Source organism: Megalopta genalis, chromosome 1 (genome assembly GCF_051020955.1).
Source record: "Megalopta genalis isolate 19385.01 chromosome 1, iyMegGena1_principal, whole genome shotgun sequence".
In the NCBI taxonomy this organism is placed as follows: Eukaryota; Metazoa; Arthropoda; class Insecta; order Hymenoptera; family Halictidae; genus Megalopta; species Megalopta genalis.
In genome coordinates, this window is record NC_135013.1 from 41,390,258 (window position 1) to 41,416,135 (window position 25,878).

The 25,878-nt window shown below is 36.3% G+C and overlaps 2 protein-coding genes across 8 annotated transcripts in view; both read right to left on the reverse strand.

Annotated features, from left to right (window-relative positions):
- The window catches only part of LOC117218700 (cysteine-rich venom protein kaouthin-2), a 234,481-nt gene that overhangs the window by 129,665 nt on the left and 78,938 nt on the right, over positions 1 to 25,878 (reverse strand). The gene's annotated exons all lie outside the window — the stretch shown is intronic.
- Positions 1,967 to 4,696, reverse strand: LOC143259877 (uncharacterized). Its single transcript, XM_076524005.1, has 2 exons — positions 2,563 to 4,696; positions 1,967 to 2,484 (listed from the first exon to the last, which is right to left on the reverse strand). The coding sequence occupies exons 1-2, from the start codon at positions 4,694 to 4,696 to the stop codon at positions 1,967 to 1,969; spliced, it is 2,652 nt and encodes an 883-aa protein (XP_076380120.1).

A 25,878-nucleotide genomic window follows, 5' to 3' on the forward strand; every position in this document is an offset into this window, starting at 1 on the left:
TGACAAATACTTTATGAAACATCATCTTTATATATTTTATATGTTTATAATAAGAGGCAAACATCTTTTGAGTACACAAAATACACTAAACACAAAAAGGTAATTACAAAACTTGTCAAATATAAAGAATAAAAATGAACATGTGTCTGCTCTTTTTTAGGAGACACAACTAAAGACTAAAGATATCGTTTCAAACAACCTCAATTTTTGTATAATTTATATAATTATTTATATATTAGGTGAAAAGAAAAAATAACATAACAACTCCTCTCACAAGAATATTATTAAATTTATATTTATCTAATATACATATATAATAGTATTCTTCATTTTAAATAGATATATGCCCGAATAATTCTTTCAGCAATCACATTAATGATTTTGAGACAGTATTCTATAATTCTCATATAATTATAATAATATTATAATATTTATATATTAAATTGCTATTTTAATAAAATGTTATCTCATTACTCAATATTCGCTCCTCTGCAAGCGGATGCGAACAAAAGTTTGTCAGCACACACCGTGCTTCTCAGGTGTGTAACAAATTGTCATGCGACGTTAATTAAATCTTGAGAATGTCGGGGAACTAATTACGGTAAACGGCATTAATTGCTTTGTGCGCGTCTAGCTGGCGTCCACGAGCAAGTATGTAAACAGCTGTATTATGTATTGACATCGGTGCAGGATTCGACAGACACGAGTTCCCGACTCGAACTTGCTGTAATTAATTAGTGGAGTAATTATAACGCGTAATGAAGCCGCGCGAACGAATTCGGATACGCGACACGCGCGGAATTGGCCGCCCGTGATTCTGATACTAATGCGAATGACGATCATGCCACCGAAACGACCCTTGAGTAATAGTTCTCTCTGGTGTTTATAAATGTAGTCAAAATCTTTAAATTAGATATATTTTTTTACATTAAATTCGAATTCATATTATTTGTAATCGAGATTTATAAATTTCCAAGTCGTATCTTTCTTCGTTTTACCAAATATATGTGCATTTTCACGTTACATGAAAGCGCAGATACAGACTATAATAAGGTAGATGTTTCCATTGTTCCTGCAACGATTTAAGCAGCAACTTCTCCGTTACAAATGTATTTCTGTTGAGGACTCATCAGATGGATGACGGAGATCCTCTGAATATTGCACTTGGTGCCGACTACCTCGAAGGACCACCCACTGTAGTGGGACTATTTGTAACGCGCAACCTAACCGTTACGCGATCTCACTATGTCTGTACTTTCTAAGAATGTTCTGTCTATACTTCTGAGGCTGTTCTGTCTATCTGCTGAGAATGTTCTGTCTGTCTGTACTCTCTGTCTGTTCTGTCTATCGCTCTAAGACTGTTCTGTCTGTCTGTACTCTCTGTATGTTCTGAAGTTGTTCTGTCTATCGCTCTAAGACTGTTCTGTCTGTCTGAAGTTGTATTCTGTGCTCTAGAGGACCGGAGTCATGTCTCATATCACCTCGGTCCTCCCTACTTCTCTTAACCTAGGGTGGGCGGCAAGGAATTACGGTCCAATCACTGCAATCCCAAATCCAGGAGACTGCCCCAAAACGGTGGGCCGGGAGTTAGGAGGGAGAGTGACAAAATAACTCCTGCGAGACATCCCGCGCTGATGGGCCTACGTGCCCGAACAATGCCAGACCCAACCGTCATTGACTGGACCGTAATCAAGGACCAGGAGACGTTATGCCGATGCCACATGTGCCCGGGAACGGCCCGGGACAGACCCATACCGTCCGGGTACCCAAGCACATGGCCCCTGCCATAAATCAGGGCCCCTTGGCCCTAACATACCGCCCACCTTGAACATGCATCGCATGTTCAACTATGTCTATATTTGATAACCCATATAAGTGTAAGCTTATGATATGATTACAATCTACGTATTCTGTGCGAATATTACAATATTTACAATGATCGAGATTTACACTATACATAGTTGCGCTACACCTCGTGTGACATTTCTAAGTGATCTAACGGTATTATACACAATTTTGTCACGGGTCGTTTAATTGTTCCGGTTGAGGTTCTGACTGTTGCAACACGAATCACTCCATCTGTACCAGGGTGTACCTGAACGATTCTTCCCATGCTCCACTGTAACGGGGGTAGATTGTCCTCCTTGATGATGACCAAGGAATCCACGGCTAATTTCGACGTGGTGGAATGCTGCCATTTGTGTCGTTGCTGCAACTGTTGTATACATTCCCGCTGCCACCTTTGCCAGAAATGCTGGACCATTTGCTGGATTAGCTGGTATCTGTTAAGTCGAGTGACCTTGATATCTCGTAGGTCATGAGATGGCAGTGTTGTAAGGGCAGTACCAATTAAAAAATGCCCAGGAGTCAAAGGGTTTAGGTCTGTGGGATCTGAGGATAATGGTGAAAGTGGACGTGAATTTAAACAGGATTCTATTTGCGTCAGTAACGTATATAGCTCTTCGAACGTGAGCCTCTGATCTCCTATAACGCGTGTGAGGTGGTATTTAGTAGGCGGATTGCTCGTGTGTACCTTCTACAATGCGCGACATATGCCCTAACGTCTCATATTCTGACATGAATTCTGTATACTGCTGTCTTTTGGTCGTAGTCTATGGGTGCGTTGGATAGTCTTCCGCCCACCCTGAGTAGTCCGCCATTGTCCAGAAATACATTTAGGGACCGTAGCGCACTGGAATTTGGAAGTGCTTGTTGCGTTTGTACTAATCTGATCTCTGTCGAAAATGCCTCCTTTTGCGCAAGTAATTCCAAACGTGTTCTCGCTGCATTGATTTCTATTGTTTGGGGTTAGTTCCTCTATGTCCCGAAACCTCTCTAATTGAGATTGCAGGTCATTGAGTGTGGCTAAACAACACATATTGTTTTGTGGGAATTTCTTATCTGCCCAGGTAGGAGTGCCTCCCAAAACCCAACCGAGTTGGGTCCTTTGCAAGAGCAGGTTGGGAGTTGATTTGTGTTGACCGACACATAGCAATGTCCAAAATAGACCTGCTCCAATGAGCATATCTATTGGCCGTTGTAAATGGAATTCTGGATCGGCTAGCTCTATGTGACTTGGAATTTCTATTTTTTCTCTATGTATCTGAAAATTGGGCATGTCTGACGTGATGGTTTCTATGGATAGGCATTGTACCGTGTGTTGAGATTTATTATATCGCGAATGAATTGTTAATGTTGCTCTACCTTCTATGGAATTTACTGCCCTTCCTAATCCTGTCACTGTTGAACTGATTGCAGTCGGTTTGATGCCGAGTCGTTGGCAAAATGCCGTGGTTATAAAATTTGCTTGAGATCCCGAATCTAATAATACCCTGCATTTATGTGACTGACCACCCTTGTCCTTGACATAAACTATTGCTGTCGATAATACGGCATGCCCTATTGTATTTGCTACGTTAGCTGTGAGTACTGGGGGTTCTCGCGAATCTGATTCTCCTGTATCCGCGTAGCCTTCTTCTGCGCGTTTGAATTCGGGATTATGTAATAAGGAATGATGCTTCCTTCCACACTGTTTGCAATGACTCCGTGTACACGCCCGTACCCGATGTCCCGATGACAAACAATTGAAGCACAGCCGGGCTTCTTGCACTATCTTTGTTTTTGTATTTAAATCGCTGTTCTTAAATTTCTCACAGTTATATATCGCGTGATTGGCCTTACATGCGGGGCACCCGGCTGAGTTAACTACATGCGAAGCTATGTAGTTGTAACGAGGGGTATTGTTTGTTCCTCGAGGTCGCTGGTCGACCCTGGGTGCAGCTACCTGAACACTGACCGCGATATTTGCTAAATATTTGGAACGTTCTTCTATAAACGCAGAGAATTGACCAAATGTAGGCATTTCCGAATGAGATATTATTCTCCTTTCCCATTCTCTCATGGACACTTGACCTAACTTTCTGGACAATAATGGAACTAACATGGTATCCCAAGTTTCAACCGATTCACCCAAAGACATTAACGCTATTCTATGATTTGTAGCTTCGTCCAGAAATTCCCGCAATGTGATGTCTGATTCCCTTTGAATGGATTTTAAATCAAGTAATGAATTTACATGGTGCCGCTTGAGACTTGTAGAGTCTTCATATCGCGACTTGAGTAATTCCCATGCATGTCTGTAATTTGTTCCGGACACGCCTAACGCTTGAATCACACGAGCCGCTACCCCCTTGAGTGAGGTGTTTAAATAATGGAACCGTTGTATGTCTGTTAATGAATTATTCTCGTGAATCACTGATGTAAATGTGTCTTTAAATTTCACCCAATCACTGTAATTGCCATCAAAGGAAGGCAGTTGCAGTGTCGGTAATCTAATGTTTATTGCGGTATCTGCAGTCTGCGCGGATATCGGGCTGTTCGTGGTTATCCTACTCTGTTCCGGAGTGGCACGGGCAATGACTATTTCAACTTGATCTATCAGATCAAAATACGCCGTCTCGAATTCTTCGCGCTCGATCGCGTGCGCTGCTTCGGCGTCCGTTCCAGCTACGAGTATTTCGATTCTCGTTTGAATTCTATTAAAATTGTCAAGGAGACATACATTTGCTTCTAACCGTTTCTTAAGAGAGCCCACCGAAGTCGTGGTCGCGAATTTGCAAATAAATGTCTTAAACCGCGTGAGTGCAGCCTTGACCGTTCCGCGCTCGATCATCAACGGTTTGAGATCTTCCGCCATAGTGATTTACTGACGCAAATGGGACTATAAAGGTACTTATCACTTGGGCTGGGATACTTGGTACTGCTGTCGATGCCTGTTGGCTGCACTGGGATGCTGTGTTGTTCTGCAATGATGTTGAGCTGCTGCGTGATTGTCCTGCTGTGGTGCTGGACTTCTGTGGTGTTGCACTGCTCTGAAGCTATATGCACTGCCTTCTCTGGATGCTGTAGCCTCCGGAAGAAACTTCTCGTCACTGAGCTCCTGAGATTCCTGATTGAAGCCCGGTGTTGGTGTTCTCGTGATACACTGTGCTGCGTGGCTGTAGCCTCTGATGATCTTTCACTTCGTCTGTGCGTTCTTAGATCCGGCTCGAAGGACCAAATGTTGCGTGGCTGTAGCCTCCGATGATCTGTCACTTCGTCTGTGCGTTCTTGTATCCGGCTCGAAGGACCAAATGTTGCGTGGCTGTAGCCTCCGATGATCTGTCACTTCGTCTGTGCGTTCTTGTATCCGGCTCGAAGGACCAAATGTTGAGGACTCATCAGATGGATGACGGAGATCCTCTGAATATTGCACTTGGTGCCGACTACCTCGAAGGACCACCCACTGTAGTGGGACTATTTGTAACGCGCAACCTAACCGTTACGCGATCTCACTATGTCTGTACTTTCTAAGAATGTTCTGTCTATACTTCTGAGGCTGTTCTGTCTATCTGCTGAGAATGTTCTGTCTGTCTGTACTCTCTGTCTGTTCTGTCTATCGCTCTAAGACTGTTCTGTCTGTCTGTACTCTCTGTATGTTCTGAAGTTGTTCTGTCTATCGCTCTAAGACTGTTCTGTCTGTCTGAAGTTGTATTCTGTGCTCTAGAGGACCGGAGTCATGTCTCATATCACCTCGGTCCTCCCTACTTCTCTTAACCTAGGGTGGGCGGCAAGGAATTACGGTCCAATCACTGCAATCCCAAATCCAGGAGACTGCCCCAAAACGGTGGGCCGGGAGTTAGGAGGGAGAGTGACAAAATAACTCCTGCGAGACATCCCGCGCTGATGGGCCTACGTGCCCGAACAATGCCAGACCCAACCGTCATTGACTGGACCGTAATCAAGGACCAGGAGACGTTATGCCGATGCCACATGTGCCCGGGAACGGCCCGGGACAGACCCATACCGTCCGGGTACCCAAGCACATGGCCCCTGCCATAAATCAGGGCCCCTTGGCCCTAACAATTTCAAACTCGGTTTCATTGTTTTAAATGTCAGCAACAATGTTCTCTCCTTGTAGCTATCTGGTGGAAACTATCTAAAACACAACACCGCTTAAAGTTATTTGTGCTTTAAACATTCGGGAGATAAAATGTTAAGGCTTATGTGCTATTCTTATTTGCAAAGTCTAAATGCTTACAACAAATAATCTCAAGACTACAACTTGAACAGCATAAAAGCGATTCCCAGGAGAATTGTTTATTATACCATTTCCTTCTATGCTAATCTATTCTAATTTCCAAATTTTATAAAAAAATCGCAAAATATAAGAATGTTGAAAAAGTACTTAATGTCGTACAATTTTATTAATTAATTATTAGTCAATCCAGTAAGATACTTTAATTTCATGAAGTTTTCGAGATTGTTTGCTTGACAGCCAAAGTATTAATTCAATTATCACACATATACGTCAGTATTTTAGAATGAACAATTTTTGAAAAATATATTAATTTTTCCCAAAAATTGCAAATTCGTTGTTGACTTATGTCTAAAGATTGTTGAGAATTCTTTAAAAAATTGTCCAAAAATGGCAGCAATTTCTATCATAATTAAAAAAATTATTTTATTTCATATAATGTAACAACTTCTATTAATAGGCTTCGGACAAGTAAAATGTTAACATAAATTTGAAATCAATTAATCTAAGCTTTTATTAAAAATGTACCATAATTTAAAATTTCCAGTTAAATTGCTACTAAAAATATAGTTAAATTTAAATTTCTATTAAAAATCTATCAGATTTAAAATTTATAGATTTTTTATTAAAAATGTACTAAAATTTAAATATCTACCAAAAATCTATTATAATTAAAAATTTCTAATTAAATTTCCATCAATAATGTACTAAAATTTGTATTTCTATTAAAAATCTATTATAATTCAAATTTAGAATAAGAATTCATTTTTCATTATTACTAAAACAAATAAATTACTAGCAAAAAGAATTAATAAAATAAAGAAGTTGACATCAAATAAACTATCTAAATAAGCAAATAAATGTTCCCATCATTGTTATTCCACAAGTGGAATCACAATGTCATAAATTCTGTCATAAATCTATATTCTGGCTATAAATTTATTGCCGAAGGGTTGGCATTTTATTAGAAGAATCTTTATCGGCTCCGCCAGCAGGAAAAAAAAGACGATGAGAAGTTAGGGTAGTGGGTTATCGTGGCTCGAGCGACGTCCGAAGTGCCCGGCTCTTCAGTTTCCTAACATTGACGAGGGTTGTTTGCATTCTCCGTTCTCGAGTTTCAATAAGAATTATACGGTTGTTAATCTCTGAAACTTACGAGCGCATATTTTGGCCAGTTTATCAACCGGCCGAGAAACAAGAGCGCGGAAAATATGAACGAACCAATCTGCAGCTTAATTAGAAAGCATTAATATGGATAAACTCGGCGGTTCGCTCCCACGGATTTGCATATTGGCCAGTTGCCGATGAAGACACCCTCGGATTTCGAGCCGTTTTCCCTTCCTTTTCGACGAGCCCCGGATTTGCCTTAAGACCCCGCGGATTATGGACCAGGAACCCGGGATTTCTGGATACACATATTGCCTGCCAATGAGAACATTGAGGTGCAAAGACGACCGTTTCGTCGCCAAAATCGTTGTCGATCGGAGGTACCATTGGATTTCGATTATTGTGAACTGATCACAGCTTTCGGGCAGAAGGGGACCGGATTGTCGGTCCTTTTGATCAACGGGACCAGCTAACCGTGAAAGATTCCTTATTGTGGCCTTCCATCTTGATTACCGAATCCTCATAATACCAGGATTACTCTAATATAGGTTGTTCCAAAAGTATGTCTCGCAATCATTTGCTGAACTTTGACGAATCTGACTCGTGATGGAGATTTATAGTAACGACTTGCAACGCACTGTTCTATTACGGATCTATCAGTTTCTTAATTTCATTACTTTTTTTCTTTGTCTTGAGTTTAAGGATCACATCAGCAGCTGTCTCATTAGTGACAGATTTGATTTATTCGAATTGTTTCGAATAAATATTTATCTAACTTAATTATTCGAATAAATTCTTTTTAATCGAATATTTCATTCGAATAACAATTATTCATTATTCGTAACAAATTATTCTATCTAATTATTCGAACCATTCTTCATTTATTATTCGAATAAATTATTCGAGGAGAGATCGAAAAATATTCGAATAAGAATACGAATAATCGTTGACCATTCTTTTTTAAATGATTATTTAAAATATATATATAATAAGGCATCCAAACATTTTTGGGAATGAACATATATTTGTACATATACATAAATGAAAAATTATTCTCTGTGGTAAACTTTCATACAGGTTTTTTATATAACTTTGATCCGCAGTCTGGTCGTAGTACAAGATATTGTCATTTCTTAATGACGAATATACTCGTCAAAAACAGCTAACTGGTTGAAAAGGATATAGGACTTTGATTTTTCCATTCAATTATATGTTTTATAGAAGCGTTGCATCCGAACAAAATCTGAAGAAAATCAAACAATTACTATATAAACCGCGGATCTTCATGCAAAATAAAAATTATCTTCGACAATTGCAACAAAAAGGAGCCACATAGAAATTTATTTCTTTTATTAAATGAGTTGAGAATAAAACATAGACGTCCTTAAGTTCTTTTAATATTTCTATCGTTTTCAATTTTAATTACCCATTTTTGCCCTAAATGCATCAAATCCGCACTCTAAATAATTACAGTTATTTATACACTTTTAAAAGAGATTGTAACAGTTAACCGGTGAAACGTTTTTAGCGTGTCGCAGTTCATGCACTCGTTTTTCTCATAAATGAATAAAATCCACAGTTTATTAATAACGCATCGTTTCCTACTGCATACGAATACATTTTTCAAATTTTCAAGTTATTGTAATGTATTCTGACATCTCTTACGTAAAATGTACAATACAAGCTTGAATCCGTAACATTTCTGACCCGTTTCTGTATGACAATTTATTTCCTTCGCCAATGCCTCGAATAATGTCGTATTCTTTTTATAAATGTCGTAATGAACGTCGTCCTGATTAATTTATAGCTGAACCTGATTGAAAGATGCATTTTCAACGGAATCTCAACTCCAGCCAATTTCTCTCAAAGCCGCCTAGTACAATGATTCAAAGGGGATCAGAATTATACTTATTAAAGCTCGCGCAGCCACTGCGAACACCTGAGACAGCAGCCATGCCGATATCTCAAGAAAATCGATTGTTCCAGATTCTCTCGATCGGCCGATACTACCTTCAGGTGCAGTTCCACTCACATCCAGGTGACGTCTAATTGATCTCAAGGGAACGAAGCCGGAACGTAGACGCATCTAGGCTACGATCTACGTAGCCAATTAACTAGCAGTCGTCGAACTTCCCCTGCTGTAAATACGTACAAATGGCCTGCAGTGATTGAACGTCAAATTCATAGTGAACGAGCAGTCAGAATTTCTCTACACCTCCGTGGCTCATCAGCTACTGGCGACAATTTCAACAATTGGAATAGCCGTCGGAATATTCTGCTTGACGTATCAGATGAGAATGGAAAACTGACGTGCTTTACGGCGATAGGAAACGTTCGACATTCGATCGCGAGTCCTGCCGTTAAACCGACTTCAATTTTCCGACCACGTATTTTTATACGGTCTATTCACATTCGTTGACAAACGCCGCGGTGTTTAGGAATTTTTATCAATAAACTGCCAAAACTCACGATTTCTTTTTTATTTATTTATTTATTGCTGTATCGACTTAAGCGTGAAACTTCAAGTAAACCGGTTAAAATAACGATGACTTTCGACAACATTTTTGTAACGTAACACGTTGATGAAACTTGTTGCCATTTTTCAGACATATTCATTGACGTTTCAAGATACATAAACTTTCTTTCCGTTACATTTTGTCGACGTTTACTGAAATAAGAAATCTTGTTTTCCATAAAAAGATTCTTCTATTGAATTTCTAACATTATTGACAGTTGTGAATATACAGATTGTACCAAATATGATACGCTAACATTAGATACAATGTAAATTAATTTCTCCCAGAAATGTTTGGTAGTCGGAATCGAAACCGGCAGCTATGAGAATACTAAGTCGCAATTCTTGGAGCCTTGCGGTTCGTTTTTATAGAAACTTGGGACAGTCGGTAAAAGAAGGCAGCGGTCAGCAGCATGTCGGTGTGCATTAATATGTATTCATATTAATATGAATACATATTAATATGAATTAATATGAATTAATATGAATACATATTAATATGAATTAATATGAATTAATATGAATTAATATGAATACATATTAATATGAATTAATATGAATACATATTAATGCTAGTCTAAACACGATGACTTAACCTTTTTCTTTCTAATTTTTTGCCACGATTTGAAGGCAATCGGACGCCACATGTCACGATTCGACGGTTACGTAACTAATACAATTTCTCCCTAATTTGCGCTCAGATTGCGCACAAAAATGGACAATTTGGGAAGAGGAGATACAATTATTCAAGCCTTGCAGCTGGTTTTTATAGTTGTTGACAAACCACGTAGCTTGTAGCTCTGCGATTTTTCTTACTTGACTCCGACGACACTTAGCATCGACGTAGTAATAAATTACATAGACGTAGGACTAGCGCAGGGAAATTCACAGTAACCCGGAATTTGGCATTTCCGGGAAAAATTACTGTATTCGTAGAAACAAACAAATATAGGAATAAAAGTGACTATTTTGTGATCTCACATAATTTTTATTCCAGTCATGAAGTGTCACGATGAAATGAATGAACCATTAATCAAACACCAAAACTTTATATACATTGTATATACGATTAATTTCCATCGCGACTACGACATATATAATTATTGTTATGTTTTACTAGGTTAAATAACGTACAAACTGTAGTTCAATCTTGATTAAGGATTTTGCTATAATAATTATATACGCCAATAATGAATTTAACTTATCCTGTTGTTCCAGCACTTTTACTAGGTTAAATATCGTACAAACTGTAGTTCAACCTGGATTAAGGATTTTACTATAATAATTATATACGCCAATAATGAATTTAACTTATTCTGTTGTTCCAACACTGTTTAAGTATATCGAATTTAGAACCGATCGGTATTATGACCAGTATAACACGAATATAACTGTACTGTAATCTATGCCTAATTCAGTCATAATTCAACGCTAAACGAAACTTAAATTAACCCTAATATCTGCCATAAATTCAGCTCAATCGTATTATATGCAGAACCATTGCAAATATGGCCTAACATAACTCATGTCCAATTCAATTCGAATATTCGTCTGATATATTTGAAATGATATTTCCTCTTTTGACAATGATCGATAGACTGCAGACATTTATGCAAAATAGAAATTGTTTGCACTTATATTCCAAAAGATTGGAGTACACTTGGAAGTTTCATTTCTTCTTTAAAAATTTTAATAAGTCGCGTGAAAAATGGAACGTTGTGATTGATTCTTAAATGATATATTCTTCAGCGATTAGACTTGGATTCATAATACCACTGCTAAAGTCTGAGTTTCATCCACATTCAGACTTGTTTGCATTAACATCATCTGCAATTAAAAATTATATAATATTCCCAACATTTCCCAAATGTGTGTATCATATTAATGTAATAAATTCTCTTTAATGTGAAATTCGAAGGATGTACCTTCACTTTAAAAAATTATATTAAAATAAACGTACTTTCTTCTGCTTGTATGTAATAATTTATAATTTTTCATCTCTACTGTCAAGGTTATGTCAATTTGTTAAAATTTGTCAAAAATTAAATAGAGCATACCAGGTGAACCGTCACTAGCGCAATTGTATAAACGATATTCAACAAAATAATTCATAAGCGTTGAAAATTTATTTTATACGTAGACGATGTTAATATTTAAACATTGAAAATTTTATATATAGTCATAATACAAATACTATTCATGTTAAATGTTATATATAATGTATATATAACATGTAATATGTAATATGTAATATATATATATAACATTTAACATGAATGATATTTGTATTATGACTATATATAAAATTTTCAATGTTTAAATATTAACATCGTCTACATAGAAAATAAATTTATATATAATATATATATGTATGTAAATGTATGTAAATATATATATATATATATATATATATATATATATATGTAAACCTTTATGCAAATACTCACGAATTAAACAATATTTCGCATTATAAAAAGGAAATAAGAATGCTATTGCACCCTGGTTAATTAATACCTTCTGTTGCATTTTAAAAATCTGCACCTGCCGTAAAAGCATACAGTTCCGCAACTTAATTATTACAAGTAATCTGTTCTAAATTACGCAAACTAGAATTATTCAGAAAGTTCACTATAACAAAAATTCCACCACGTTCCAACTGCAGCAAAAACTCTATTAACATTTCCCAACGCACAGATGTAATTATCAGTATCAAAGTTCTCAAAAATACGAGTAACATAAAAAACCACGTTTCAGGTGCAATTTCTCTCGACGATAACTGTTTCGAATGATCGAAACAAAATTTCTTTTCTTGATAACTACTATGAGTAGACTGAGAATTTTTGTGCGAAATAAAAATATTCCATCTGAATTTTAACAAACAAAGGTGACATAAAAATCTATCTCCCATTTTATCTCTAATGTGGGGTAGTGAAGCTGTTTACTATGGGGTGATCAATTGCTGTACCTTCGCTTTGTTCCCGGATATTATTAACTCCATATTTATCGAATAAAACATAATAAAATTTTATATTAAAAAATAAACAAAGTAAAAGAATACAAAAATGTAACATGTCTTATTCAATAAATATAACCCCACAATAACCGGTTCCACTACACTATTCACTGTTTTACATTTCACTTATTCATGTTTACTATATTATAACTTTAATGTAGAATCAGAAGAGAATTCCTTCTTTTTAATGGTTTAATTTATTAATGACTTAAACAAGATGTTTTATTTAGCTAATACAGGGTTGTTACGTGTGCATATGTTCGATATTACAGTAAATTCTCCCTAATTGACCCTCAGTTTGTATACAAAAATGGACAATTTGGGAGGAGGAGATACGATTATACGAGCCTTGTAGTTCGTTTTTATAGTTATTGACAATCGCTAACCATAAAATAAATAAAATAATATATAAAATATAATAATAAAAATAAAATGATCGTATCTCCTCTTCTCCCAACTTGTCTATTTTTATGTACAAGAAAAGGGTCAATTAGGGAGAATTTACTGTACTCACTACTGGTTTAGGAAAATTATAAATTATTCTTAGTCCTTCTATATCTATATACTGTATATCTTATTACATAAGAAGAAACTAATGCAAAGCGTAAAGTAGTACTTGTTATAGTTTACAAGCATCACCCTTAAGATAACAAATAAACGAGCTGTCGTTACTCATTTTTCCCACCTAGATTTTTCGTTATTTTCGTTCCCGGCAAAATTCCGATGGAAATCCAATTTTTATAATGCAAGCTATCCGACGATACAACCTCGAATGATACCGAATTCAGTGGAGATCGGTGTTCCATTCCAGTCGGGCATTGCGAAAGTTAAAGAAACTGCAGGTTGGTAACGGGCTCGGTTATCGGCGGACATTGGACCATCAAAAACATTGTGCCACGCTTTAATGTTACATTCGCCTCGATTGCAGCTGATAAAAGAGCACGATACCGGCGCCGGCTAAGAAACAGCGCGGTGCGGAGGGTCGGACCGGCAGCGATTGGTTCCGGCTTGGAATCGATATGACACCGAGGGCTGCTTTCGAATTGATCGGAAGAGCCGGTCCGACGAAGACAAGCGAACCGATAACGACAAATCGACGAGCCTGGAGATAACAACGCTCGGTCGGAGGATCTCGATGGGCTCGCCTAATGATTGGCCCTGGTGGCTTCCCTTCCGTTCCACCCCGAACCAGCTGCATCTTATTCAGCCTGCATCTCATTCGCCAAGGTGCAACGAAGAAACAGGAAAAAATCTCGAGCGCGCGCCCAAGATCGCGGCCGGTCAATCGAATTGGCTCACTTCTGGCACTTTGTACAATCACGCGGCAACGAGCCCGTCCCTTTTGCATCTGGCCAGTCTATCCCCATCGGTGGCGCTCCTTTGTGCTAAAGAGGAATTTTTGATTGACAAATGCGGCAAAGTGAACTAGCGATGGCAAGATGGCGAATTGGTTTTACCAGCTCCGAGCACCGACTCGCTCACGTCACCCACTCAAAGTGACTGGCAAGTGGACGGCGGTTTACCGAGCTTCGATTTTAATATACGAGCTCCGAGCGATTTATAGGCGTTGCTTTTGTGTGTTAGAAGTCGAATAGAATTAACGAAGTGAGTATATACTTTCCGATGCGGATTTTTATGCGAAATAAAAATGTTCTGCGAGACTGTTGCAAAACAGACGAGCCAATTAGGAACGATTTCCTTTCTTTGATCATTTTATTAGAACGAAAGTAACCTATTGATACTCTCTAATACTTACAATCTTTTTATTTTTTAAAATTACGCTTACTTATTTTTGTCACGCATTTATGTCAAATGCATAAAATTAATATATTAGCACATTTTTTCAATCATTCTCAGATGTCTCAACTGTCCCGAATATTTTACCGTTGTTCACTCATTTGTTATTTAAAACTAAAGTTCTCTTATATTAGATTGTAGAAAAATGCAAATAAGCGAAACATACCACTATATAAAAATCTATATACAAATACTGTATTATATACTACAGATACTCTATTATATTGCGCATACAATAATTGCAATCGATTAATTCGTATCATAAAATTGCATACTCTTTAATATGGTCTCTTGTAAATGCGCAATATTCTGAATGATTTTATACAATTATTTCATAAAGATTTCATATTTTATGATTGTTTAAAACTAAAGTAACTGCTGTGAAATAATCGAAATTCTGCATTTTTCTGAGATAATACAAAATTCACCGATGTCTGTAGATTTTTGCGACCGACTGTACGTGAAGCACTATATATATACACGGTAGCTCCATAATTTTCGAGATAGAAACAATTAAAGTTATGGACACACTAGGTGTAGTGCGGACGTAAATGGAAATTAACGAGGATGCGTTAGCAAAGTGAAATGGTGTGTGACTGATAAAGCGAAGGTCCAGAATTTCGATTCCCGTTGACCTCGATTACTTTTTTTATTTCACAATGTTGCTACGGTTACGTTGCGTGCACGATGTTCGATGGTGATTGTCGAACATAAAGCAACGATACGAAATTTAGACAGCATGAACAAACGTTTATTTGTTGGCGGAAAGAGCACGTTGATTTACATCGTGAAATATTTCAGAATAGTGCAGAAACAACTTAATAATTTAGGTTTGGAATCGAAAAAAGATGAATGAAATGCTTATTTATTGACTTCATATGACATAATTAAAGCGAACGAAGTTTCCTAATATAATGATCGAATGTTTATATGTAATGTAATATTTTATAATATAATATAACATAATATAAGTTTATAATATAATAATCAAGTTTATAATATACAATAAAATTTTGTTATACATCACAATAAGTTTATAATGTAATAATCAAATGTTTTTTATTACTTGACTATAAATTACAATTAAAATGCAGTCATTTGAAATAGTCACTGCCGTTAAATATCAGAAAATGCATAAACAGATTTACGTTGTTTTAGCGATAATCGGATATGCTTGTTGAGGAATGAAGTAAAATTGTGTAAAAATGTTTGTGACATTTTTTGATGCAACATCAACCGATGCACTTAAATTGTTTTCCAACTGTTTTATTTTTATATTCAATATAGCTTCTACTTTACGTACAATTTCTTTTTCTTCTATTTCTTTCCTATTTATCAGTTCTAATCGATCGTTTTTTGCCTTTATTGAGATTCATATTAAAAACCTTCTATCACAATATGCACACCAAATAAATAAAATATGCTTTAATAACACGATTATGGTAGTACGCGTTATTTGTTCCAATGACAATGCGAAAGAAATGCAGTATGATGCGCCTGACGCAACACTGTTCGGCAAACATCGAAAATTTACAATCAAACCGTGAACGCATATTCTAGAATTTCATATACAAGGTATCTCAAAATTATTATACAAGCGAAAAATGAGGGGTTCCTGTGGTCATTTGAAGTAGCTTTTTCCTTAACGAAATTGCAATTCGCGGCTTCGTTTACAACTTATTAACGAAAAACAGTGACCAATGAGAGACGAGATCAGCTGGCGCGTAGCGGCCTAGCCAACGAGCGGTCGAAGCCCAGTTTCACTCATAGGCTCAGCCGCCTCACACCAACTAATCTCGCCTTTCATTGGTCACTGTTTTTCGTTAATAACTCGTAAACGAAGCCGCGGTTTACATTTTCGCTAAGGAAAAAGTTACTTCAAATCACCTTAGAAATCCCTCATTTCCCACTTGTAGAATGATTTTGGGACATCCTGTATTTAGACATAATTGTATTCGAAGAATACAATTCTGCAAAAACAGTTTAACACTAAACCAGCCGACCTGTAATGATGATTAGCGTGCATTGACTCATAAGAGTGAAAAGATAGAATTCACTTGGATTTTGTAAAGTTTTACTTATGAGACTTGTTTCAATAATATAATTTATTCAATCATTTTCCACAAAGAAGTCTCCAAAGTTTGTAGTATCGTAAAATAAAAAATCGGTCAGTTTGACCGTGGTAGGTTTAGTGTTAATTCGAATTCAGATGTTTTTGCACTCATTGCATAAATTTCGAAAGCATGGTTACTTATTTCAGTATTCTTGAATAAACCAGCGCTTGGGAAAGAGAAATCTCCATCTTCTTCTCACCAGTTACGCTCTGCTTCACATTGCCAATGCAATTTCAATAGCTTCAATTTACCACAGCTTTGATAGCTTGTATCTCGCAATAATCGAGTATCATTGTTAATGGTAACCCGGTCTTTTACGAATCAATAAAGGCCTTTCACAAATCTGGCTAGAATATTTAACTGTAATATTAAAGCTAAATATAAAAGCTGTAACAAAAATAACAAATCTGAGATCTTTAAAGTCATCGAAGTAAGTAGAGTCTCTAAAATAAAAATTGAAAAAATAATCTTAAGAGATATTCGTGTGAACTCTTTTATAAGTTGTAAGGAATCTGAATCTGGCGAATGATTGACTCATTGATTCGAATAAAGAATCATTTCTGAGAAGTAATGGAATAATTCAACTGTAATATTTTTGTTGACATTTCTTTAAACGAAATATTATTACAATTTTATCAAGTAGGGTCTTATACTATAATTTTTTTTTAAACATCTGATAAATAATGGAATTAAAGAGAATTACATTACAATATTGATGCTATAAAATAGAATATTAGTACATTTTCTTTTTCTTCTAAACAATGATTACAATCGAAGAACTTCTAATTGCTATAAGTGTGAAGAAAATGGTGCTGCAAGGGAATAAATCGCTTTTTCCAATTCAGTTTCAATAATTTTTCATCTTAAAATACTGACGTATTTGTGTAATAATTAAAATGAGTATTCGGCGTCACATTTAATCCAAGTAAAAATCGAAATTTCAAATTTTAAATTCCGATTTTGAATGACTACAGGGACAAAAGACGTTAAAAATATATCAAAGAAATAAACATCGAAGGAAATGATATAATGAACAAAATATGAATACAATTTTATCCGCGCCTTATGAACCAGAATTAAAGAAAATACGCGTAAAATGTACTTTCGCAATGGGTCAAATAGACCCGGCAACCGTGCGCGCTGTTCAAGTACCCGCAGTAGCCCGAGGGTTGATGATCGATAATGAAAATCAAACCTTGGGAACCTTCTAGCAGCCTGTGAAATCACGTGAAACCGAAACGGATCGTTTATTAAATTCTACATCGGCAATCTGCGCGGCTCGGCGGTAACACTGCAAATCCATTTAACAATTAACTCTGTCTAATTGCCTCGCCTTGTTTCCACGAGCGATTTGTCTATATCCAGCGCGACGAACATCGAACCGTAAACGAGAAAAAATAGTGAACAATCATCGGGACCGGGCAAATAAAACGAAGCTGGCAAAAGCGTGTCAATCAATCACGCCTCTGTTTAAGTTACTTTTTTCCCCTTTACCAGCCGATCCCGGAGCGAAAATCGTGCGCTCTGTCAGCCGCATTTCAATATCGGCCGAGCATGAAACGTTCCTCTTAAGCGGTTGCAATCTTATAAATCATCAGAATGCATCACCATTCGCCGTCCACCCACACGTTCTACTTGCTACCGTCGTCGACGGATTCCGTTCTCCTTGTTACTTTCGAGGAAATATGGTTATCGAACGTCGAACGGCACATGAACATGCCGAGTGTTTCCGAATGGATATCGTTGTCCGCGAATGTCTCGCGAAATATATGATCGAGAAACAAAAATTCAATTATCGATTTCGCTGGTTTCTTCACTTAAATCGAAATTTCTTAAATCCTGAAGTAGTAGATAAATTTTACGACCAGATTTGAAATCAGCGTGTCAAAATCTACTGGAAATGATGAATAATGTGTCATTTAAAAAATCCAACTATACATGGTATTGGATACGTCACGATTTTGTTGAAATTATTGCAAGTTTAATTGATATAGATGCGTGGGATTTTCGAGATTTCTGTTATAATATTTTGAGCTCGTTGAAATGATTAGAAAATAAATAAATCTCTATACAGTTCCAGTATCTAGGAGTCAATGCATACAAATTTTATTGTGTATAAACGTATTTTTTACTTAATTGAAAGAAAAGAACATGTGAAAATACTAAGGATAATAACCACGATGTCAATTAATGCAACGAACATAGACACAATTAGTAGAAGTATATAATAACAATTAATATGAATATATATTAATTAGACTGCAGATTTTATGAATTTATAGAAAAAGTGGGTGAGTGGAAACAGAAACAGTGAAGAGATTAAATGAAACTAATCATAATTTATTAAAATTGTTGAAGGAAAAAAATTATACTAGACTCATCTGTTTTGAAATCAACGCAGACAATTTGTATTTCACAAAAATATCCGTAGTCTAACAATATGATCACGAACACACACTGATGTTCCCTTCGATGTAACAAAAATCACCTAAAAGTCTAGTTTCATTCCAGCTATCATTCAATAAAAGTGCAAACTGACCAATTCACCTCTCGAAGTCGCTAATTATATCGACGAAACCGAACGCGTTTCCATGTCTCAGGAAGTATGCTGCATGATGGAATGAAACACTATGCTTTTGTCGGTTTCTGCGAGCGGAATCAAGCACGGTGGGATAAGCGTCTAAATTGGACCGATGTACCTGAGACTGGTCAATAAATCGAACACGCCCGCGTGCTTTCCGCGCGCGGTTTATTAAAAATAATGACCCCATGAGAAATTGGTACTTTGCATCAACTCGACCGAATCAGAAATCACGGTCTGCCGAGGCTCGAGAGACGCTCCGAGAACTGCCAATCAGTCCCAAACTGATTTTTATGGAAGTTACCAGGTTTTGCGATGCGACCGATATCGAGGCGGGACATTTATTGATTTTCGTTACGATCTCGTGGCTTTGGAACGGTGCACTGGAGAATTGCAGAAAGAGATGCAATCTCGATTCGTATTTTTAAAAGCCGGAATTGTTAACTTTATGTTGCCTGTGTAATTTCCTTATTTCATTTAGATGGATAATTAGACAATTACTATTTATGTCAGGCCGTACTGCCGTCGAAAACTAAAAATTCCATTAGTGGAATTGTTTGTAAATATAAATATATAAATTATGTAATATAAACATAAATATAATATAATTTATATATTAAATATAAATGTAATATAATATAATATATTTTATATATTATATAAATATAAATTTAATATAATATAATTATATTTATAATCATTTCGACTAAAGGAACTTTTAGTTACCATATGATGGCAGTACATCCTGACATGAATAGTAATTATTTTACTTGTTAGATTGTGTACGTATACAATATTATATGAGCTTATGTTCGTCACTAAAAAGTGTTTTGAATTCTCGTGTTACGAATGGAGGACATTTTTGATAAAAAAATGATTGAGTATACCGAAAATCCTTTACAATTTTATTCATCAATTTTCGTCAACGTATTCTTTAAGTTGCTCTTAATTAACACGACATTAAATTCAAACTAAACCTACCGAACATTCAAAGTAACTAATTTGCATTGCATTGTAAGATAGAAAATACTGAATTTATTTAGACATTTCATTCTTTTTATTACAACGTATAGCGCAACTATGATATTCTTTGAATTATGTTGTATCAAGGAGTCTTTAGAGTATTAACAATTATAAAATATAGATTAACGATTATCTAAAGAATCGGCTATTTTGACTGGCGCAGTTTTATTCCTTCATTGATAATACCCAGAAAAGAATTTTGTAGAACATCTACGTATACTTTTATTAATAACACTCCACAATCCAACAATGAAATTTGCGCGAACGTTGGACCAATCTAATTTAACTCACCGTGAAAGCGATTTGTTCGAATGCTTTTCCGACTTTCAGAATTTCGTCAGAGGGATCAAAGTGCAGTTAGATGATCAGGATCTCGTAGAAAAACTCTGCGGGACAAGCATAATCATACCAATCAATCAGATTGCCTCTTTGTACAATCAAGACACGCTCGGGTCTTGCCTGTCGCCCTGCACCCCCTTTTGGTATCTCTTTCCCTTTCCATCTGCACGAAGATCGGAGAATCTTGTTGAAGGTTCCGAGATCCGAGTTCTCGACTGTCGGATCGCAGTGGGCGACGCACAATGATCAAATTTGCCAAAAAGTTGGTTGTTCCCTATTGTTCCCAGCATGATGCAATTTTTTAAAGCAAATAACTTAAAATGATATGCAGAAAAAATTGGCTGCACTTTCCCGCTCACTTCAAAATATTTATAATTAATAGAAAGTCTTGCGACTGATATTCTTAATAGTGATAAATAATAATGAAGAAGTATATTTCTTATTTCTTAAGTATATTTCTTTCTCTCTCTTGAAGAAGTATATTTTTATCTAACTTCTATTTTTCTTACAGTTGACATAGAAACATTTTATTTTGCATAAAGAATTTGTTCACATTGCCGCAGCCATTTTGTTTGGCCAAATCGACGGAAATAATTTTTGCCCTCGCTTAATAAATTTTAATATGACCTTACACATGAGTTATTAAAAATAATTTTGTTTTGTACTTAATTTGTTTTCTTATATTATAAATAACCTTAGAAAGCGAAAAAATATGCGTCCGAATTTTGTAAAATTTAAGATCGTGAATTCACGCGGGCGTTAAACTGCTTCATTCACTATTAAGGAACAACAATCTTTGTTCTCTAGTTTGCGTCAATCAAAAAGTAATTAACCCCCTTTTCGAAACGTTCGCAGTCCACCTTGTTACGCGGAGTTTTAAAATCAAAACTTCCTAAGTGAATTTGTCAGACACAGAAATTACGTAAAAATGTACTGATTATTTCAGTGATTTAAATAAGTCAAAATTGCTAGAACAGTTTTGTTGCTTCAAAGTTTGCTATTTTACGTATTCATTTTTATCGTAAATGCATAAAATACGCAATCTATAAATAACGCAAGATACTTTTACACCCCGTACAACTTTTAAATTATGCGTCTAATTAAAAAGTGTTAAATACGAATGTTGTAGAGTTTTAAGGGAAAGGTTGGCAATGACGTATTCACCTTTTTTTTAAATAATGTAGTTTTCGAAATATCAAGGTCAACTTTCTATTTTTTAAATGAATGAGTACATCATATGACTCACCCTGTATATTTCATTATGTTATAAAATGCATATTAGGTATAATCCACAGTGCATTAAACAGAAACAGGATAGACTAGACATAGTGCATGAAACTGCATAAAATAACTGCTTTCTATAGACTTATGTCTAAATGCTAAATCTCTCTCTCTCTCTCTCTCTCTCTCTCTCTCTCTCTCTCTCTCTCTCTCTCTCTCTCTCTCTCTATGGAGTAATATCGTTGCATTCCAACAATATACATGCAAATATTCAAACAAGGCTAACACATCGTATAAAGGCGCGATTTAAACATGTTTAACAATTAAAAAGGACTTAACGAGATGATAATATCTTTTCTTTTTCAGTGATAACTCAATGTGGTAGACAGATCTCGTAAACAATAATCGCGGAGATTGTTCGCGCTTCTGTTTCAAATCGCTTCCGTCCCGCGATCCATTTCATTTGTTTGATCGTTTGAGCGCTGAACGTGACGCGCGCAGCCGGCACAAACACATGGCGCGAGCGTTGTTAAAAAATTAGAAACAGGCCGAACCGTAGCGAGCCTGTCGGAATCAAACGATTTTTACAAAATTTCGGATAAATCGATTCTTCTCGATTCATCCGTGCTCTTTTTTTTCTAACGCAAAACTCATGGCGGTGAGCCAGAGTGCTCGCTTGACAATCGTTACGAAGAAATAAAGGTACAATCACGTTCATAGATAGTGGCAGGCTTACGATATTTAATCGTGGATGTTTGTCGCCTGCTAAAACACGTAGAACATATTGCTAATAAATAAGTAGTATCGGAGATCTTGTGACAAAGTGAGAACTTCTCGCTTCCTGTTTGATGAAGGAAAATTTTTCAAAATAAGAGAAAATATTTCAAAAGTTAATGTATAATTAAGGCTATAACAGAAATAAAATATGGAATGTATTTCTCGTTTGCACAGTTTCAATAAATTGAAAGTAATGCAACAATTTCCTTGAATTCTTCTATGACGTATTTCTCTTACATACTTTTGCCACAAATGCATTGTAGCCGGATAATTAGATTGCTGACCTTTATGTAAATCGTTATTTTCGCAGGTCACTGTTCAGAAACTAGAATTACCACTAATTACCATGCCAGTCCAAATTACCTATTTTATTCTCAAATGACTGAGAATAGAATAAAAATAAAATTATTATAATAAAAATGGTGAAGAGTTTAAATAAATTCAGTTTTTTTAGTCTTCTAATGTTACGAATCTGACTTGTGATGGAGATTTCTAGTACTGAACTGTTGAGTATGAATATTATTCCGTTCATTCAAGTCAAAATAAAATTCTGTTCTCTAGTTATCAATATTTAAGCATTCAGATATACGTACATTATATTTCTTCTAGGAAATGAATACAATCGAAAGAGTTGTGAAGAAATTGGTACGATAAAGGATTAATCAACTAAAAGACGATTTACTTATCGTAAAAATAAAATAAAAATTCTATTAGGCGCTGTTAATTTGTACGTTTCCATTTTAAAAATCTGCACTAGCCATAAATGCATTAAAACTCACAGTCTATTCATAATCCATAAATAAATGAATAAATAAGCAAATAAAAATATCACATATAAATAAATAAGCATTTTGGAGAAAGACCAAAACTTCCGCGCACATCTAACACCTAGAAACATGAAGCATAAAATCGTATTCCCACGGAACTATAACTGACCCAATTGAATACAGACAAATTCCACCACCGCGAAATCGCGTAAAATGAATGAAGAGTAATACCAGGGCGTTGCCGGGCGTTCTACCTGCGATTGGTCTCTCGATTGAATTCGACTGGTGTTGAGCGCAATCCCGCACGTTACGTTCCAATTAAAAATCGTTGAAAATAATTTGGTAGCCGACCGTCGTCCCAATTAGAAACGGTCGAAAATTATTTCGAAATAATCGGGGAATCGCGCCACCCGTCCCTCTCTCACGCCTGTCCCCCTATCCCTGAATTTATCGGGACCGTCTAACGAAAAGGATCAAGAACATTTAATTACTAGGCCGCCGCGCCGGCTCGACGTTTCGCCGTGGTCGAGGCTGGCCGTGAGAGCAGGACGGAAAGAAACGAGGGAAGTGTTATTAAAATCTTCATCGTCCAGCTACATCGATAGAATTTCATTAACGAGTTTCAAAGCAGACACCGCCAAGTGGATTAATTCCGGCGGGCGCCGGAAACTTTCACCGTCCCTCGCAGTGATATTAAAGATAGAGAGAGAGAGAGAGAGAGAGAGAGAGAGAGAGAGAAGCAAGAGATGGAGTGAAAGAAAAAACGAGGGAGATGAAAAGATAAATATGAGAGAGAGAGAGAGAGAGAGAAGCAAGAGATAGAATGAAGAAAAAAAGAGGAAGAGGAAAGATAAATAAAAGAAAGAGAGAGAAGCAAGAGAGGAAGAGAAAAAGATAAATAAGAGAAAGAGAGGGAAAGAGAAAAACACTCACAATGTCGCATCTTAGTATTATTTTTATTATTATTTTAACATTGTTATATTGTCGCGATTTATCATTAGACTGCGAATTTTATGCATTTATGGCAAAATTGAGCAATAGCAAGTTGAATTAGTAAAAATGTTGAAAGAATCTTTAAATATCAATGAATTATTGTTAATCTATTAGAATTATTAAAGAAAGAAAGAAAGAATGTTCTATTTAACTTCTATTCTTTGTAAACGATCCAGACTATTTTGCATTTAAATCCGCATCCTATTGATCGTTATTGTTATTGATCGCGTTACTTGTATATTCAACATAAGTACACCCCCGTTCATAAGTTTTCGGACACTTACTTATTTGCGAATATGTCAAATATATTACAAATATGGTTTATTTTATGAAATAATTATGTTGCCCCACAAACTTAATGTTATTCTTGGACGGTATGAGCAATATTTATTAGCAAACGATAATGTTTTAATTTTTAAAGCCAATCAGCGTAACTGGGCTTCGATCGCTCATTAGCTCGGCCGCCTAGCGCTAGGCGAGTTCGCCTCTCATTGGTCAATGTTTTTTAATAACTTATTTTATTTTTAATAACTTATAAACAAAACTGCGGATTGCATTTTCGCTAAGGAAAAAGTTACTTCAAATGACCTCAGGAATCACCCCTTTCCCTGTGTTAACACAATTATGGAACACCCTGCTTACGTGTAGTACTTATGAATCACAAAATACGTATAAATAAAAGTAAATATCAAAACGAAAACTAGATTATATCATTTTCTTCTTCTTCAGCGTTCTGTAATAGAAATCGGTTGTCCGAACAATTCGATTATCCGAACAGTAGGTTCATGTCTTGCATCCGATAATCAAAGTTCTACCGTCTTCCATCTTGCACGTGTAGAATAAATTTAAAAAATGGGAGAACTTAGGACCAATATCAGTTTTGTAAACTTCTCCGATTGGGACAAGAACCATTACATTTTGGGAAACTCTCCCATTCTTTTATGGCAACATAACATCGCGTGAGAGAGAAAGTGAGAAACAGAGTGAGATAAGGCAAAGGGCGAGAGAAAAGGAGAGATAAAGAGTGAGTGAAGGAGAAGGGCGGGAGGTAAGGGAAACAGAAGAAGGAGCAAGTGCGGCGGACGGATCGATGTGAATACAAATTGACGTTTCGATGCAAATTCCGGTTTGATATTATTATAATGAGCTCCCGAGGTGCTGGCGGCTCTTTTGCTAGCCGCGTTGGGACGAAGCAAATAATAATAATAATAATGGAAATAAAGCACGGCTCGGACGATAATGACTTTGAAGCCGCAAAGAATATCGTGTCGCGAACACTGCGAAAACTCGACCAGGATGGAAAAAAGCGTGGAAGAACGAAAAGAGGAGAGACGAATCCGACGCGACGGTCTAACACTGCTTTAATTGTCATTATTCACATTCAGATAGCTGCAACTCGACGCTGTGAAACAACGGACGTTGCGAGGAAAGAACGAGAACAGGTCGCGGGTTGATGATCTCGATGTTACGCGGATAGCTTTGTTTCTATTTCTTCTCTTTTTTTTATGGGGAAAGACAGGCGCCATGCATTTCCATGCAGTTCCAGCATGCTGTA